This window comes from Nilaparvata lugens, unplaced genomic scaffold (assembly GCF_014356525.2).
Source record: "Nilaparvata lugens isolate BPH unplaced genomic scaffold, ASM1435652v1 scaffold4616, whole genome shotgun sequence".
Taxonomy (NCBI): Eukaryota; Metazoa; Arthropoda; class Insecta; order Hemiptera; family Delphacidae; genus Nilaparvata; species Nilaparvata lugens.
In genome coordinates, this window is record NW_024090721.1 from 8,560 (window position 1) to 25,954 (window position 17,395).

Below are 17,395 nucleotides of genomic sequence, written 5' to 3' on the forward strand. Positions count from 1 at the left end.
AAAAATGAGAACTCATTAAATTATACATTTTGAATATTATTAATTATTCATTATTTCGAATAATATTTTTTTCATTCATAGATTGACTGGTTGAAAAACTATTTAGAAATTAAGATTTTCTCAAAATTATTCAAATTTTCAAATTAATTGGATTAATTTAATTTTCAATTGGATTATCAAGTTTGAAATAAATTAAAGTTGTTATTAATAACAAAATTATACAGACAAACATTTCATGGATTTCAGCCATCATATTACCCATAATCAACCACTTTTCATATTCAATGGTAACTGTAGGAAAAATTTAATGTGAAATACGTGCGCAAAGTTCCTCTGCTGCACTCAAGAAACCATTCCGCCCTCGCGGCTCGCACGGCTCGTGCGTAAACGTTTCTTTCGGTGCAGCAAACTGTCACTTTGCGCACTAGTTACACAAATAACTATTACCTGCAGACAGTGCATTTCCACTGGTTTTCACGTTACTCTTCTTCTTCTTTTCCCCACATTCTTTCCTCTTTTTCTTTTTTTCATCTTCGGCCTCTATTTTACTTTTTTCTTCGTCCAATAGATCACTAGCCATAGGGGCAAGAACTTCATTTTTCCAAGAATGATAAATTGTTAGGGATCTGAAAAAGAGCAACTCAATTATTACAATGGTAGCAATAAATAAAGAAATGGGAATACCCTGTATTAGGAAGTCAACTCTTGAACGGCTTTTCTACCACTAAAACTTTAAATTATCTGACAAATAATACCCCTTAATAATTCACACCTAGAATAAAATAGACCTCGAATAAACTGAAGGCGCAATGTGATCGAAATCACAACATAGGGCAGTTTGCAACTGTAGCTTGCAACCTTCATAAGTCATTATTATTCCAAAACCCTAAACACTATTCTATTCAGTTGAAATACGCGGACATTTTAAAGAAAAACTAACAAATTTCAAGTACTAATAATATGCATCATCTAACTGAAAGTTATGAGCTTATTTGCCCCTCAATATCACTCCCTTGCAGACGGTCGGAACGCACCTTCAACTATAGGACAACTGCAATGAAAGCACACAAAAATATTGTGGATTAAGTAAAAACTAACATTTTCACAAAGAACTATTTTTTAGCTCGGATTGTTTATTACAATTTGAAGGGTTTGTTCAGCAAAGGCACGACACTAGGGTCACACATTTTATGTCTCATCATCATCATAATTATCCTCTTTAATAATTATAATTATAATTACTTAACTAATTATAACTTTAAAATAATTTGGAAAACTCAGTAAAATAACTTACAGTTTTTGTTCGACGGCAGTGAAGCATAAGTCATCTGTCTCTTCAAAAGTCAAACTGCTGACTTCGTTGAAAAAATCATTCTGCGAATAAAACAAATAAACTAATGTTATGATTTGTATAAATACATTGTTAGGGAGTAGTTACAAATCAGAATAGTTGAGGCATGGTTTGCTAAGCAACAGATATTGTGCATTTTTAGTGTATCAATAAGGCTCATCAAATACAAGGATCATCTTGTCTGTGCTGAGTAATATAAAAGAAGAATTGTTGATAGTTCAAAGCATGGAATTACAGAAGATAATCAGAAGGAGAAGGAATATTATAATTATAGTGCCTCAAAACGTGTGATGCGTATCACTTGGGTAGTCTTAAACCAATAAAATACGGACGGAATAGTAGCGTGAAGGCTGTCTTTTTTACGTCTGACTACGAGCGGAATTTTTCGGCGCATATTCAACATATAGTAAGATCTGGCAGAATAAATGCAGATTCAGCGTCTTAGATTTGCAGCAGGTCATTTCGCGCCGAGATTCAGCACGTATAGTCAGTCTTTGCCATAAAAGGCCATGCGCTCTGTAACGAGTGGAAAACGCGTCTATTTCGTCCTTAGGCCTAAGCTGTTTTGAGATAATGGTGACCATTCATGAGGTAAAATTATTTTTATTCAAATAGGCTACCAACATTATGGGAGTTTCATTTAAATTTAGATTATGTGAGAACTAAAAGAGACTGTCAAACAATATATGTGGTGGGAATGGATTACTTGCGCAGGAGTTGTGTTAGACAGCTCAGCTGCCGAAATATCTCTATAGTGAGGTCCACGTTATAATGGCTGTAAAGAAAGATAGGAGAACAGAGTTGTCGATTCTCTGGCTTGCCACTGCCTTCTATGGAGGATAGCTGATATCAGTACTGTGAGTTCTTATTTAAATCTAGCAGGTAACCTTTGCTTTGCACCGGGAAAAAAATCGTGTTGTAAAATGCAATCTTGACCAACTGAAAAAGGCCTATAACCATCCTTCTTTAATTAAAAATCTATGCAAAATTTCAAGTTAATTAGTTCAAACGTGATGATGCATTTCTGTCATTTGTGTATTTCCTATCCCGTACATGTATAAGCCGATTCTTTTCTTTTTTATATTATAGTCTAGATTGATAAATCGTTTCCAAACTCCCTACCAATATTCTAGGGCATTGTTCCTGGCTACGAAACATATCTAAATATTTTCAAAACTGTCCGAAAGTCCTTGAGTTAGACACAGCCGCCATTTCGTTTTTTTTCACTTACTATTTTTTTTTAAAAATGGCTTAACATACGGGAGTGAAAAATGGCAGAGTAATTTCATGACAACTAGGCAGAGCTACAAAAAAATTATGACAATTTTTCATGAAAAATAAAAAATGGTGGCTGTTCAAGATGTTATTTCTTGAATAACCAAACAACCGATGATTGTACTAAAAAATTACAAGAATAATTAATTAATTAACTTATTTCATAATTCAAATTTCAAATTTGAACGAATATTAAGTGAGATAAGGCGTCTTTAGTGAAGAGATAGGTGACCTACCTTAAAAGGGTTATGCAACATTAATTTATTGTTTGAAGTAATCTAAAATCGTTTACTAATAACATGCAATGCAAATGGAGATTGTTGCATTATTGAGGCGACTTCATCAGCATGCCTCGGTGTGCACTGTAACAAACCTTCAGTGGTCACTTATCACTAAAGCTGCCATATCTCACTTGTTATTCGTTCAATCTTGACAGATAAGGTGTCAATCGATTTGTATTTAAATTCAATAAAAAAAGTTATTCTTGAAAATTTTTGTTAAATCAACGGTTTTATGGTTATTCAGGAAATAACTTTTTAAAATGTATGAATTCAGGGCTACTTTCTTGTATATATATATATATATATATATATATTATATATATATATATATATATATATATTATATATATATATATATATATATATATATATATATATATATATATATATATATTCTATTATTTTATTAATTTCAAAGGGTACTATAATTCTTTTCTATAAATTCAAGAAACAACATTTTGAACAGCCACCATTTTTTATTTTTCATGAAAAATTGTCATAATTCTTTTGTAGCTCTGCCTAGTTGTCAATCTGCAATTTTTCACTCCCGTATGTAAAACCATTATTTAAAAAAAATAGTAGGTGAAAAAAACAAAATGGCGGCTGTGTGCGTAACTTAATGACTTTTGGACAGTTTGAAAATATTTATATATGCTTCGTATCCAGGAACAATGCCCTAGAATATTGGTAGGGAGCTCAGAAACACTCTGTATATATAATTAACATTTTTTCAAAGAACAATTTTGTTCCAGCTTGTAGAGTAGCGCAAATATGTGACCCTATTATCACAGGTCAATAGTGTCACACATTCTACATCTATATTTAACATTTGCACAAAACTAATGACAGCCAGTTTGACCCTCTAGCAACCTGAATAAAGAAAGTCAATAGAATTAACAAGTTATGTTATTTCATCCACACTTACCCATATATATTCTCGACTTGTTCTTCTCGCGATTTCTTCTTCATATTCCTTTCTTCTTTCCTCTCCAAGTTTTGCACTTTGTTTCCTGATGAGTTTCTTTCGGAGTTTATAATTATTTCCTGTTAAAGCTCCATTAGCAGCTAGTTGCATTAGCTTATCTTTTTCGGCTACTTTGACCTGTCTACTTGTGCTTGACGTAGGTTTTTTCGGAACCAACGGAATTTTGAAAACCGAACTGTCGCTACTAACTTCAAGGTTTTTCCTAGATGTCTCAGTATAAGATATATTGTCCAATTCTCTCTGTGAGGCTGGATCATTTTTCGATGTTTTTGGTTCATTATTTGATATTTCCAGTTCAGCACGAGTTTCAGAAAACGAGCCGTCTTCATTAACTTCAATTATAGGCATATCAGAATTTGACTTGTTCTGCAATCTTTTACTTAATCCAGATTTTTTATTAGTTTCAATTCTTTTCAGAAGAATTTGCACGACTTTGGGAGATTTGGCACCATTAATTTGAATTGGTCTTCCAAGTGTCTTTGGATTAAATTTTTTCCTTAAAACTGATCCTTCAAAAGATTCATACTGGAAAATTTTTATAATCTCTCCATTCGTCTTTAATTTTTTTATTAGAGAGGGTTCTACGGTACTATCTCTTATTATTTTCAAAACATCATCAATCTGGGATACTGTCATAGGACCATGAACTTGAGCTTCTTCTTTAGATTTCCGTTGTTTAATATCATTGGAACTTTTAACCGGTTTTACAGATTTCTTAGCTTGAATATTTTGAGAGTTGTTCTCAATTATGCTAGTGCTGATTTGTTGATTATTGTCTTCAGCATTATTTGACGGTTTCGATGCTTTTTTAAATTTGAGTCCTTTGCCAACATTTGACAGTTTTTCCTCACGAATTTTCTGTAAATGCCTGACTTTTTGTTCTTTGTAGGCCAACACAAAGGAAGGTGGCTCTGGATTTTTTCCTGTGAAGGTAGAAATTAGACAAATCAATAATTTGAAAATATTGAAAAATCACAAATATTTTTATAGAAAATGTATCTTGGATGATTTTAAGAACCTTCATGTGCATTGCTGATAAAGTGGTGATTGGGGAATGATGTGTAACGGATTATTACGGATGATTGTTAAGGATGTGTAACAATGAGTGGAGGTTGCCGGAGAGGAAGTCAAGAGAAGGAGGGGAGGTTGATAGAGATAGTAAAAGTTATAATAGAGTTGTAACATAAATAATAGAGTTGTTGAAAAGGGTAAAAGAAAGGAGACGGGGCCGCGCTACCTGCGCACTGGGCTATTGTTCCAAAAAGGTGCATCCTCTAACTCTCGACTAGTATACTTTATTGTCCTCTGATTCCGCTTTATTACTCTCATTACTGACCCCGTGAGGTTTCTTGAAGGCAATTCTAGCTGGTAGCACCAACTTATCTATTACTTTGCACCTTAAGGGCCCTACACACTTACGGATTTCACCTGTGTCCTTGAACGGCTCGGTGCAAAATCACTACACACTTGTTGTGAGCAACGCGAGTCCCGCTGGCCGTACTTTTCAATCATCTCTACCGAAATTTGAATCGTTCAATAATGGGGAAAGAGGAATTTTGATTTCAGATTTTCGAATGGAGATAGAGGAATTTTGTTTTCAGATTTGGATTCAGTGACCACAAATTCTTTAAGACTGTGCAAAGGCTAAAAATAAACTTTCTACTGGTGATATTTTTCAAAGTTTTTCGATTTGTATATCATCAAGCTATCAAAATGAAAAAGTTTTCTCAGGAAAACATTTTTTTCCGATCATTACTTTTTGAGATATGAGCGCCAAAAGTTTAAATTTTTGGGACAGAACATTTCAAATTCGTTAAGAGATAAATCCATGGGATTTGGAGGATAAATTCTTCATGGTATTGTTGATCTAGTAAAACAAAAATTTTCTGAAGATATAGATTTTTAAAAAAGTTATTCAATTTACTAAAAATAACTCAGATAAAAGTTATTTTCGGTCATTTTTAGTAGATTTCTGTTTTACTAGATCAAGTCATTTCTGTTTTACTAGATCAACAATACCATGAAAAATCTATCCTCTAAATCCCATGGATTTATTTATTACCGAATTTGAAATGTTGTCCCGAAAATTTAAACTTTATGTGCTCATATCTCAAAAAGTAATGATCGAAAAAAATTTTTCCTGAGAAAACTTTTTCATTTTGATATAGCTTGATGATATACAAATCGAAAAAACTTTTAAAAATATCACCAGTAGAAAGTTTATTTTTAGCTTTCTGCTACCTCGATTTTTAGGCGATTTAGATTTTCGATAACTACACTCTCCCGGCCGGAAGAGCCTACACACTACAGGTTCTCTCATGAGCCGAGCCAGGACAAGTCCGCTAGTCGCCACAGGCAAAATCCCTAAGTGTGTAGGGCCCTTTACATCTGTTACTTGTATTATCTACAATTATTGAATGAATCAGTGATCAAGTACTTCTAATATTATTGTATTATTCCCAATGGTTCATTTGATGAGACTCAACTTGCTCTGACTCCGCTTCATTACCCTCATTAGTGGTCCCGTGTGCTTTTCTACTACTTTGCACCTTTTATCTGTTACTTGTATTTTCAGCAATTATTGAATGTAAATAAGTGTTCAAGTACTTGTAATATTGTTAATTCTGTGTAATTTATTAGGTAGTTATCAGTTCATAGTTGTTTCTAGTTTACCTCCGTGTGTTATAGTGTTATAAGTAATAAAGCTAATCAGTATAAATCGTCTCAAGCGTTTTATTAGTGCAGAAACCCGCAACAGTATTATTCCCAATGGTTCATTTGACTAACTTGAGTTACATACAATACGATACTTATTGAATGTACGATTTTTTGGCGTCCTTTCAAATTCTATTAGATTGAACACAACTTGGCAAACATATGATGTGTATTATGTGTTTGTCAAGTCCCATTCAATCTTGTAGAATTTATAAGGACGGCAAACAATAGTACATCCAAAAATCGATGTGGGCTTTACACACAACCTACGTTTGACTAAATTTGTATTTATCATCGATAGTAATGTGTGTGTTTATCCAATCACTGTATGTTACCACTGGTTTATAGCTGAAAGTACCTTTAAGTAACCACACTGGTCTGCCATTATATTCCTCGGAGTAGAAACCTTAACAATAGACCACGAAAATGTGGATATTCAATAACAATAGGCGACCACTAAAGGGTCACTAGAACTTCTACCTGTCCATCTATTGTTATCGGCGGCCCCGTCTCGTTTCTTAAGCCCGATGAAAAATATAAATATAATATAATTTTTAACATGGATTAACACGTGTCAATGTAATGAATAAACAATGTCTAATGACTTACAGATTTTAGTAGGAAAGAGAGGGAAAAATAAACTTGGCCGTTCAACCGTTTTGAATGCTATAGTTCAAAAAGATATAAGACTTTCGCCTACCTACAAATTCAATTTCTCAAGTCTTTGAAATACCATTATTAAATGAAAAACATGATATAAGATCAAAAAATTTATTTATTTTTTTATTTTTCCTCTTTTTTTATAATTTATTTGTTAGGTTTTCTGTTATTTACAGACGGATTTCTGGTATAAATAGTGAATTTTTTAATCATGCCTTACCTCTTCTTGAGAAGAAATTGAGAACTAAACAATTAAAAAGTAGATAAAATAAGAGAATTGAAAAGGAAGAACAGCATGGATGTGTAACAATGAGTTGAGAGGAAGAGAAGGAGGGGAAGTTGATAAAAATAATAAAAGCAGTTGATGAAAAATATAAATAAGAGTGGAGTTTGAATAAATATGACAGAGAAGAGGTGAATGAGGAAACGGAAGTAAAACAAAAAAGGAAGAAATGGATAAGGAAAAGCAGGATAAGAAAGGGGAGATGGCGATCAGAATAAAAACAACAAAGAAAAGTAGGAGGAGGACAAAAATAAGATTCGATTGGATTAGTTAGAATGGTTGAATAAGATAAAAAAACAAATGGAAAAGAGATGAACGAGGGTTTTTTAAATATACACTCACCAAAAGTCCGATTAAGCGAATACATTTCCAGTTCAGCTCTTAGTTGATCCCTCTCCAGCTGAGTTTTGCGTGCCCACTCCTTATCACTGAAATACTTTTCAATATCGAGTCGCACACTGAGGCTACGAGGCGGGTCCGCATTAATGGATGGCCCAGTTTCTTTTCTGCTCTGAGATGATAAAGATGCGGACACATCCGAATTCGTCGCCAATGGTTTAGTGATGGTGCTACGACAGCTACCACTGGTACTTGCCCCTTCATTCACCCTGTATACTTTTTTGCTTGATGTTGCTTTCAGCCTGGCTATTCTTGCAACATTCTCTTCTTCTCTCTTCTTGTAATCTTTTATGAAGTAGGGTTCTTGTGGTTGTAAGCCTGTAATAAAACAACATGAAAACATTTTATAATAGTGGATTTAGACAGGTATTAGTGGAAAAGGATATTGTCAATCACGATAGAATTATTTAGAACATTACACACAAGTTTACAGGAGAGCCAACACTGTATGACAAATAATAAGAAAGAAGTAAATATCAGCTAAATATTAAAAATATTAGCTAAATATTAGCTAAAATAAATTCTCAACTATGATTAGCTAACGAATATTTTCTTAGTAAATACATTTTTTTTTACAAAAAAGAATTGTCCTATAAATATTGGAATAGACTTTTTCATTACAATTATTATCACATAAACAATAATTCAATGGCAATATTATTCAATAATAAATGACAGTGGGCGAACTTGAGTAAAGTTCAAAATAAAAGGAGATAATGCTGTTGATACATTTTTTTAAAACGAGATAGAGGCCGGATACAAGGTATTCGGATAGATTTCTATTTTGGCACACTGTTTTGGTAATTTATTATTGAATTATAATATTGCTATTTTAAATGAAATTACAATGAAACAATATTATTTGCTTCGAGGCCTGTTACAATTCGTTTCTAATTTTACCGCTTTCAAACTAAAAAATCATTTGGATACTATGAAAAACAACATGAAAATATGTAAGTGAATAATTTACTACCTATATCTTTTATACAGCAATTAAAGGAATATGAACATTTTTGTCAAAGAGCCAAAAGAGTTTACTAGTAATAAATAATATAAAAAAATAGGGCCACACCACGTGAAATCACCCAAGCCTAGAACTGTACAGTACAGTAAAACTTCAACAGAAGAACTTTTTTCTCATGTAATGGAATTAAATTTTACATCTGATAACGTGCGGAATTGTAAACAAGGATAATAGAATAACAAGAATAGAGAGAATGTTGAAGACAAAAATATCAGCGAAATTGCAAAAATAGTTCAATGTTACGTCCATGCTACTGCACAGCTAACCTGTTTGCTGCCAAGCTAAAGAAAAGTACTCTATTGCTAACTAATAAATTTTCATTTCCATGTTTTTAAAATATATGCTGCTCTACAAAAAAAAACCTTCCGTATTTACAATTTACATCACAATACATGCATTTGAAAAATACAACACTTTTGTTAATTACAAATTGCAGTAGTAGACATACAAAAAGTTCTACATGCAGAGTGCAATTTTCGGTTCTAAAATATTACTAATAGAACTAATAAAATTTTGATAAAATATAACATCATAAACAAGAAAAACGACAAAAAAATTAAATCACAACACATAAAACTTAAACCATAATAAGTTATTCTTACAAGAGCTATGATGATATAAATTGTCATTATTATTCTATTGATACCGTTACTAACATTCTGTTGAATTTACCAGCAATACACAATGTACAAAATTAGAAGTATTCAACTCTTAAAATAATATTAATAAAAATGCTACAAACAACAAAAGTTTAATATAGCTGCAACAATAAAAAATAAAGACTAACCTATCCATCTATGTACAAAAATAAAGATTATTTGCAAGAGTGCTAGTATGTGTTGTAAATGATAAATAATGTTAATCTATCAACAATGGTAATAGTAATGAATAATTTGATTATACAGTAGTAGGGGCGCGTTATAAAGTTAGCGCTTGATCTGGTATTGCTATCCTTGTCTTTCATTAGACAAAGCAGATAGCGCTATCCTTTTCTAGCTCTTCAACCTTACCAGATTGTTGTTGAACGATATAGAAACATAATTAATTACCAAAATGTTCAATCTAAATTATGAAAATTAAATATCAAATCATCAAATAAAATTTTCTTGACGAGTAAAATATAATATTGATCATTATAAACAGAAATGAACTGTTAATATGATAATATGAATAAATGAACAGTTAATCTACATATATAAGATGAGATTTATACAGGAATCAGCTATCTACTATAAAATGGATCAACAACGAACGCTGTTGTCCTATATCTTTCAACGTGGACCACACTATAGTTATGAGGTGAGGATCTCAGTTCGGCTACACTTCGATTCACCCTGCCTATGAAAATACTTTAACAAAACGTGAAAGGTTCTATTTAATTATGATTTAATGATAAAATGAAAGGTTGAGGCGGTTAGGTTTTGCGGCAATATGTTAGTATTATTTGAAATGTTTTTATGATTTTAAATAATAAACACAAATAACGGAAACGTGAAAAGCAGGATAAACTAAAATACAGCATGGAATGGATGTAACCAGTTATTAGGTATGTATATGTGAATAAAGAGTAGAAACACAATGAGTAAAAAGTAAAGCCAATAATTCAAAGCTTATCTTTTAGAGTAGAAGCTCTATCAAGTTGATAAAAATAAATCCTAATTATTTTCATTTATTAAAAAACGTTTGCAAAACTAATAACAGCCACTGTGAACGTGAAGGTATACTAGAACAGTTCACAAGGGTTTTATATAGAATCAAAGGTCAGTCCAAAAGTTAGTGTATAAAATCAAACATGTGAATGTTTTATTGGGTTTTAACAATATTAAGGCTGTTCGATACACCTTTTTATTTGTATTTAAATTGGATAATCTTTTTCAATATAATTGTTAAGATCATTATAACTGTGAGAAAAAGTGGCAACTGAAATTTTTAAGTGGTCTAATAAACGAGTTATGGGTTGTTGAAGTGCTAAACTCCGTTTTCTTTACAGATCATAAACGGTTTCGAATTTTCCATTGGAGTTTTTTTAATAAATTCAGTATATCATTGGCTTTGTTCTAATATGCATTTTTCGAGATTAATTCCAAAATAAACAATTTATCGAATTTACAAAAAAATGTTTATTTTTTATTTATAAACGAAATGGGGAATAAAATGTTTTAGTTTGGGAAGGTACATATTTGAATTTTTAAGAGATGTTCTAATAATATAGTCGAAACCGTTTATGATCTGGAAAGAAAACGGAATCTGGAAAGTTAGCAGCACTTCAACAACCCATAACTCGCTTATTAGACAACTTAAAAATTTCAGTTGCCACTTTTTCTTACTCTTATATCTTAACAATTATATTGAAAAAGATTATCCAATTTAAATAATGAAAAAAGTGTACCGAACAGCCGTATGTTAATTGGATCGTAGACTAGCATTAAACTGGTGTCATATCTTTATTTCATTAATATGAGAACTGAATCTACCGCTGACATGTTTGTCAGACAAGATGAAATAATTTAAAGATTATAGAGGCTTTCTGACAATATTTATTTACGAATTGAAACTAGCCCAGCAAATGACGTTCAAAACAATAAACAAAAAATAAAATCATTCTCAACCATGATTATTAACTTTTTCTATGTACCGTGTTCTCTACTCTTTCAAGTTTCAAATCCTAATAATAAACCATTCCGCGTTGCAACCATAACAAAATTAAAACTATTGATTGATGATATCACAAAATATAAATAAATATACCGTTAAACGTTAATAGTTTCCTATTATTGAGAAGATTAGGACTGTGAGTTTGAGTCTGAACAACAATGTTTATTTTAAATGTATTAAAGAGACTACACATTCCTATAAGAACACCATCCAATAACATGCTAACTAGATCAGAGTGTAGAGAATGCACAGCAAATGAAAATAATTAGTACAAAGCCAATACAATTTTTTTAAATATCTTTGAAGAAATACTCATCAAACAGTGCAATAACAATACAAATAGAAGCATGCTCATGTAAACGTTAACCATTCTCTGCTTATAATCCTGCAATACACCACATCCACCTTAATCCCTTTCTAATTACTGTATACATACAGCTCTACTGGTATCGTTCCCTTCAATATTGAGATGTTGAAGCCGGAATGTTCTGAACTGATGTAAAATCTATTCATCAGGTATGATGAAACTCCGAATTGTTTCAAACGTGAAGAAGATTCATGTTATCCATGGATGTGAACTGCTTCTTGCTAACAATCAATACATAACATCTTATTTTACAAAAACAAACTTACTAAATTTTAAAAACATTCTCAGGTTTACTAGGTTTCAAAAACCAAATAGTTAACAAGGAAGCTTCCCCGAAACACATCACACAATAATCGGAAATACTATATAACTTTGGGTAAAATAAGATTAAGATAGTAAGAACCATTTGTAATATTATTACCTTGCACACTAGTGCGTTACATAATTTAGAGATGTTACCAAACTGAATTTAACATCTAAAAAATTGGATCAAAACATAAAACATCAGAAACCACTCAATCCTCAGACAACCTGTGTTAAGCTGCGTTTAAAACGAAACAGTGTCGTTGACAAAAGACAGTGGCAAAATGTCGTTGACATTTAAAAATTTCTTGTGAAATTGTCACAGTAACATTTGTCAATGACAAAAAAATGTGTTAAAGATTATTTGTTAATGGAAGAAGCTGCTCTTAGAAATGTCGATGACACATCAAAAACTTCTAAAATTTCTTGCGACATTGCCAATGTAAAATTTTTTCACTCACAGAAATAGTGTGTCAATGAACGAATTTAGGTTTTCCATCACTTGCCGGTAAATGTCAACAACATATTTATACAGAGTGACGCATGGAAACGAGAAATTTTGAAATGATGTAATTTCCACTAGTAAGTTAATAAAACTAGTAGGCTGGATTAAAAATGGAATGGTACTCGTATATGTACTCGTATTAATCATGCCATTTATGCGTCTGCAATCTGAATGTTCACAAATACATCATTTTAACATGACATCAGAAAGATATTCTCTCATTTGGCGTTCTCAGCCAAAACTTGTTATGGAAACTTTGTAGCAAATCTTGGTGTATGGCAGTGATTTTAAACGCTTTCTTTCAGTTCATGTATTGTTGTAGGACGTGTACGATACTATAGTGCATTACACCAGAAAATCCCTGGAATGTGTGCTGATATCCAGGAATTTTTTGTGGCATGCCGACTTACTCGCTGCTGGGGTATATTATCCTTTTTCAAGGGCACCTCCCCTTGGCCTTTCCTTTTCGTCTCGCTCAACCCCATGAGTTGCAACTTGAATTCCTCATTTCCTCCACCAATTCCACCTCCTTCCCATTCAAAATAACAAAATTCCAAGTTCCAAATATAGTAATATTGCGAGGTCTTTTATTTTCCCGCAAATCCAGTCCTGTTCCGAGGCTAGTATAATTTCTCTGAATCCTTTATTTAAGTATGCGGGTGATTGGCCCAGCCACACCGAGTCCCTTTTAGTCGCCTCTTACTACAAGCAGGGATACTGTGCGTGTATTCTGGTCTTGAAGTATTTCAAGTCTGATGCTCGACTCAGCTTCCCCCACCCACAGGGGTATCAACGAAAATCTTTGAGATCTAATAATGTCAAAATAAAAAAGTGAGTGGTATGATGGTAATCTTAGAACATTGAATATTAATTTAATTTTATAATTTTGTAATATTATTCAGACAATAATATTTTGTATCACAATAAAATTATACATAGTTATATTAATAAGAGTAGAGCTATATGGAAAATTGTAGTTTCACAAAAAATAAATGTAGTAGCCTAATAGAACTCAATAACAAGTTGATGATATAACCTCTGAGGACTTCTTTTGTTGAACATATTTCGCAGTTGAGCCATGATATACCTGTTAGTGTTGAAAATACAGCTTTTATTATAGTAAGTTGAAAAGACCACGTTTAAATTTCACTTTTAAGCGAGTAACTGTTGAAAACTTTTTTCATACAATTTCAGGTTCAAGTAATAGTAAATGTATGTATATTTATGGTCTAAATGCTTCAATTTTGAAGATAACAGATGATAAAATAAATGAGGGACTGGCTTTTTCAATCAATGAATGTATTATTGCTGGTTGTATCTATCCTGAAAAGGGTTCTAGAAAGGAGCAAAGTAACTACAAACCAATTGCACCTGTTTTCTCCCACAATATATTCACACATAAGCAATTTGGTTTCAGGGCTGGAAGAAGCACAAATGATCCTATTGTTAATGTTGTTAGTGGGCTTATAAGCAACATGGAGTCGGGTGATTCTGTGAGACTGAGTTCATACGATTTTTCAAGAGCTTTCGACACTGTTCAACACCATATGTTGGGAGATAAACTGGGCTTCTATGGCTTTACACCAAGCGCATTACGACTTATATTATCATATTTGACTGTCAGGAATAATATTTTATACAAGGATGAGGTTTTGTCAAATGGCAGATTGGTAGAGTTTAGCGTGCCTCAGGGCTCGCTATTTAGACCCTATTCTATTCAATATCTATATTAATGATTAGCCGATTAATATTGATATAAACAGTCTGGATGTTTGCTGATGACTTTGGTTTGAAAATTAATTGCCATCAAAATTTGATTTCGAAAAACAACGAAATCATAGTTATTCTGTTCTAAAGGACTGGGATGCAGTACAGCTAATAATAATGTTTATTAATGATGAGAAGTTCTAGAAGATATAATTTTCAATTTCAGAAAGCAGAAGGATGTTACATCTCTCAAGTTTCTAGGTGTTATGATTGACTCATGTCTGTCATAGAAGGCGATCATTGATTTTTTGTCTGTAAAACTCTCAAGGCTTATAATGCTTCGCAGACTATGTGTATGTCATTATGATACCAGTTGAAAGGCTTGTGCTGATGAATATCTATTACGCACAGATTAAGAGTTTCCTATCATATGGAATAATGCTTTGGCCTTTGGTGTTAAAGCTAATTTAACCTTTGTCCTTCAAGAGAGAATGTTAGAATCATGTGTAATTTGCACTTTCAATGCTTATTTTAGACCATATTTCATAGAACATAGATCGCTGACATTGGCATCATTGTATGGTTTGAACATGTGTAATGTTTAAAAAATGGATAAATATGATACATATTTATCATCACCATAATTTAAATACACGAAATTGACATAGGCCCGGTTGCTCATCAGCCGGTTAAATTTTAACCGTAAATAATTTTACGAGAACCAATTAGAGAAGGTGTTTTTGAAGTGACGGCTTATCTGATTGGTTCTCGTAGAATTAATCACGGTTATAAAATTTAACCGGCTGATTAGCAACCGGGCCTGTGTCTATTTCGTGTATTTAAATTATGTTAATGATAAATACGTATCATATTTATCCAATTTTTATTACATAACACAACATGTTCAAAACATTGATGCCAATGTCAGCAATCAAAAGTTCTATGACATGTAGACTAAAATAAGCATTAAAAGTGAAATTAAACATTCTCTTTTTAAGGATAAAGATAATATTAGCTTTATCTCCAAAGGACTAGAAATACCACAATACAGCCATTCCAAATCTCAGAGAAAGCTGGCACTTTCAATAAAGTTATAAAACTCCACACCAGACAAATGAATGTTTCTAGCATACAATTAAAGACAAAAGTCTAGTTGGTGAGCGACCGCTCAGTTATTATTAAGGATATTGTATAATTTTTTTTTAATGAAAGAGGTCGCTCTCAAGGCAATTCAAAAATAAAAAAGGTCTTCATTAAGGAATGTTTGTACATAGTAAATGATTTCTTTTTAATAAACTTGGTACCATTTCTCTTATAATGATATAGGTATCAAGTAACTGTGATCTATGTTTATATGATTTGTTAATTTAATGTTTGTATTTTTGAGTCTGATTCATGAATCATAGTGATTTAAAAAAATGTAATTAAACGAAGTCGATGAATCTTTTGTAAATATTGAATGACCAATAAAATTTTATTGTTTAACCATGCCGTACGCTTACTGTTTTTCCTTTCCTTTCGGTTGAGGAAGGTTAGGTTTATAAGCATCTTAAAATAAATATATAAACTGAAAACGAGGCAATAATTTAAATTGAGATGATAAAAAAATCATAAGCTATTGAAATGATGTAGTGAATAAATAGAATATTTGAGTTCTCACCCATTGATTTCATCGTTTGGTAATTATCAAAAATGTTTTGAGCCCGGGACTTTTCCAAATCAGACATTTCTGACCATTCGATGGGAAGAAAGAATTTCTGAAGATTGTTGTCTGCTTCCTCTTCAGAAGACATCGTTGTTAGTATTTTTTTTACAATGCAATGAATAATTTGTAATTGTTTAATCTAACTTCAAATATAATGTAAAATTGCAATAATGTAACTTTAAGATTCCTCAACAAAATATCACATTATCATAAACATGAAACAAAACCACAGAATAGGTAACAAAACAAACCGAAACCGGTAAGCGCTTGCCGGCTTGTTGAAACCTTCGTAAGTGTTACCAACACCAACCCCGTTTTTTAAACGTTTTTTTTCTCATAAAAATGAGTAATTATTAAATAATTTTGATATTTTTCTAAACCAATTTATTGTTTCATAATCTAATAATTGAACCCTTCAATTCCGCTCAACCACTTTTTAGCATTACATGTCTGAACGCGACAAGAAAAACTTCAATTGCTCGACACAAAAGTAGACGATTTGTGTATTTCTCGAAAAATGTACTTCAACCATAGGATATGGAACATTATGTTTTTTATTCAGTGCTACCACAAAGTAGAAGGAATTTCTTTCTTCTCTGTGGTGCTACATACGATAATCGTTATAATGTCAGTGTAAAAGATAGGAAAACAGCGTTGCAAAATCTCTACTCGGCTACTGCCTTCTAAGGAAGGTAGCTGATGGTGTATATCTGATGTACGGTAGGCCTACCTAATATTAAATTGGTATCAACTGTTTACTCTTGTTAAAATATATACTAGTAGCTCTGTGAACAGTAGACCTCACGCAGTATTCTCATCTTCAAGTACCTGATGTCAACTGTTTTAAATGTTAACAAACTCAGTTCCCATTTGAATTTGTATTCCATATGATATAATTCATCCAGTTCCGTGATGATCTTTCTATCTGATGAAAGTTATTTTTTTTAGAATCAAGAATATTATAATTTCTCCAGCATTATTTAGTTCATTTGTTTATTTTTATTCACCTATTAAATTAGTTTTTTCGAATGTGAGAATATTGATACTTGCATAATATTGTTTATAATAATATTGAATATTATTGCACACATAATAATACCATGACTGCATAATGAAATATTGAAACCAAAGTCCTTAAAGCTTCGATTAGACCAAATTTATAAAAAAAAATGTTAATAAC

At 32.0% G+C, this 17,395-nt stretch overlaps 1 protein-coding gene across 1 annotated transcript; it reads right to left on the bottom strand.

Annotated features, from left to right (window-relative positions):
• Positions 1-483: 483 nt before the first annotated feature.
• On the bottom strand, positions 484-16,451 carry LOC111058794 (the record flags this gene model as incomplete). The annotated part of the gene is given in 5 exon segments (XM_039444418.1): positions 484-626; positions 1,295-1,374; positions 3,833-4,815; positions 7,893-8,267; positions 16,171-16,451. Coding segments are annotated over 5 exon segments (1,714 nt in total), but the record flags the coding sequence as incomplete, so codon positions are not given.
• Positions 16,452-17,395: the final 944 nt, after the last annotated feature.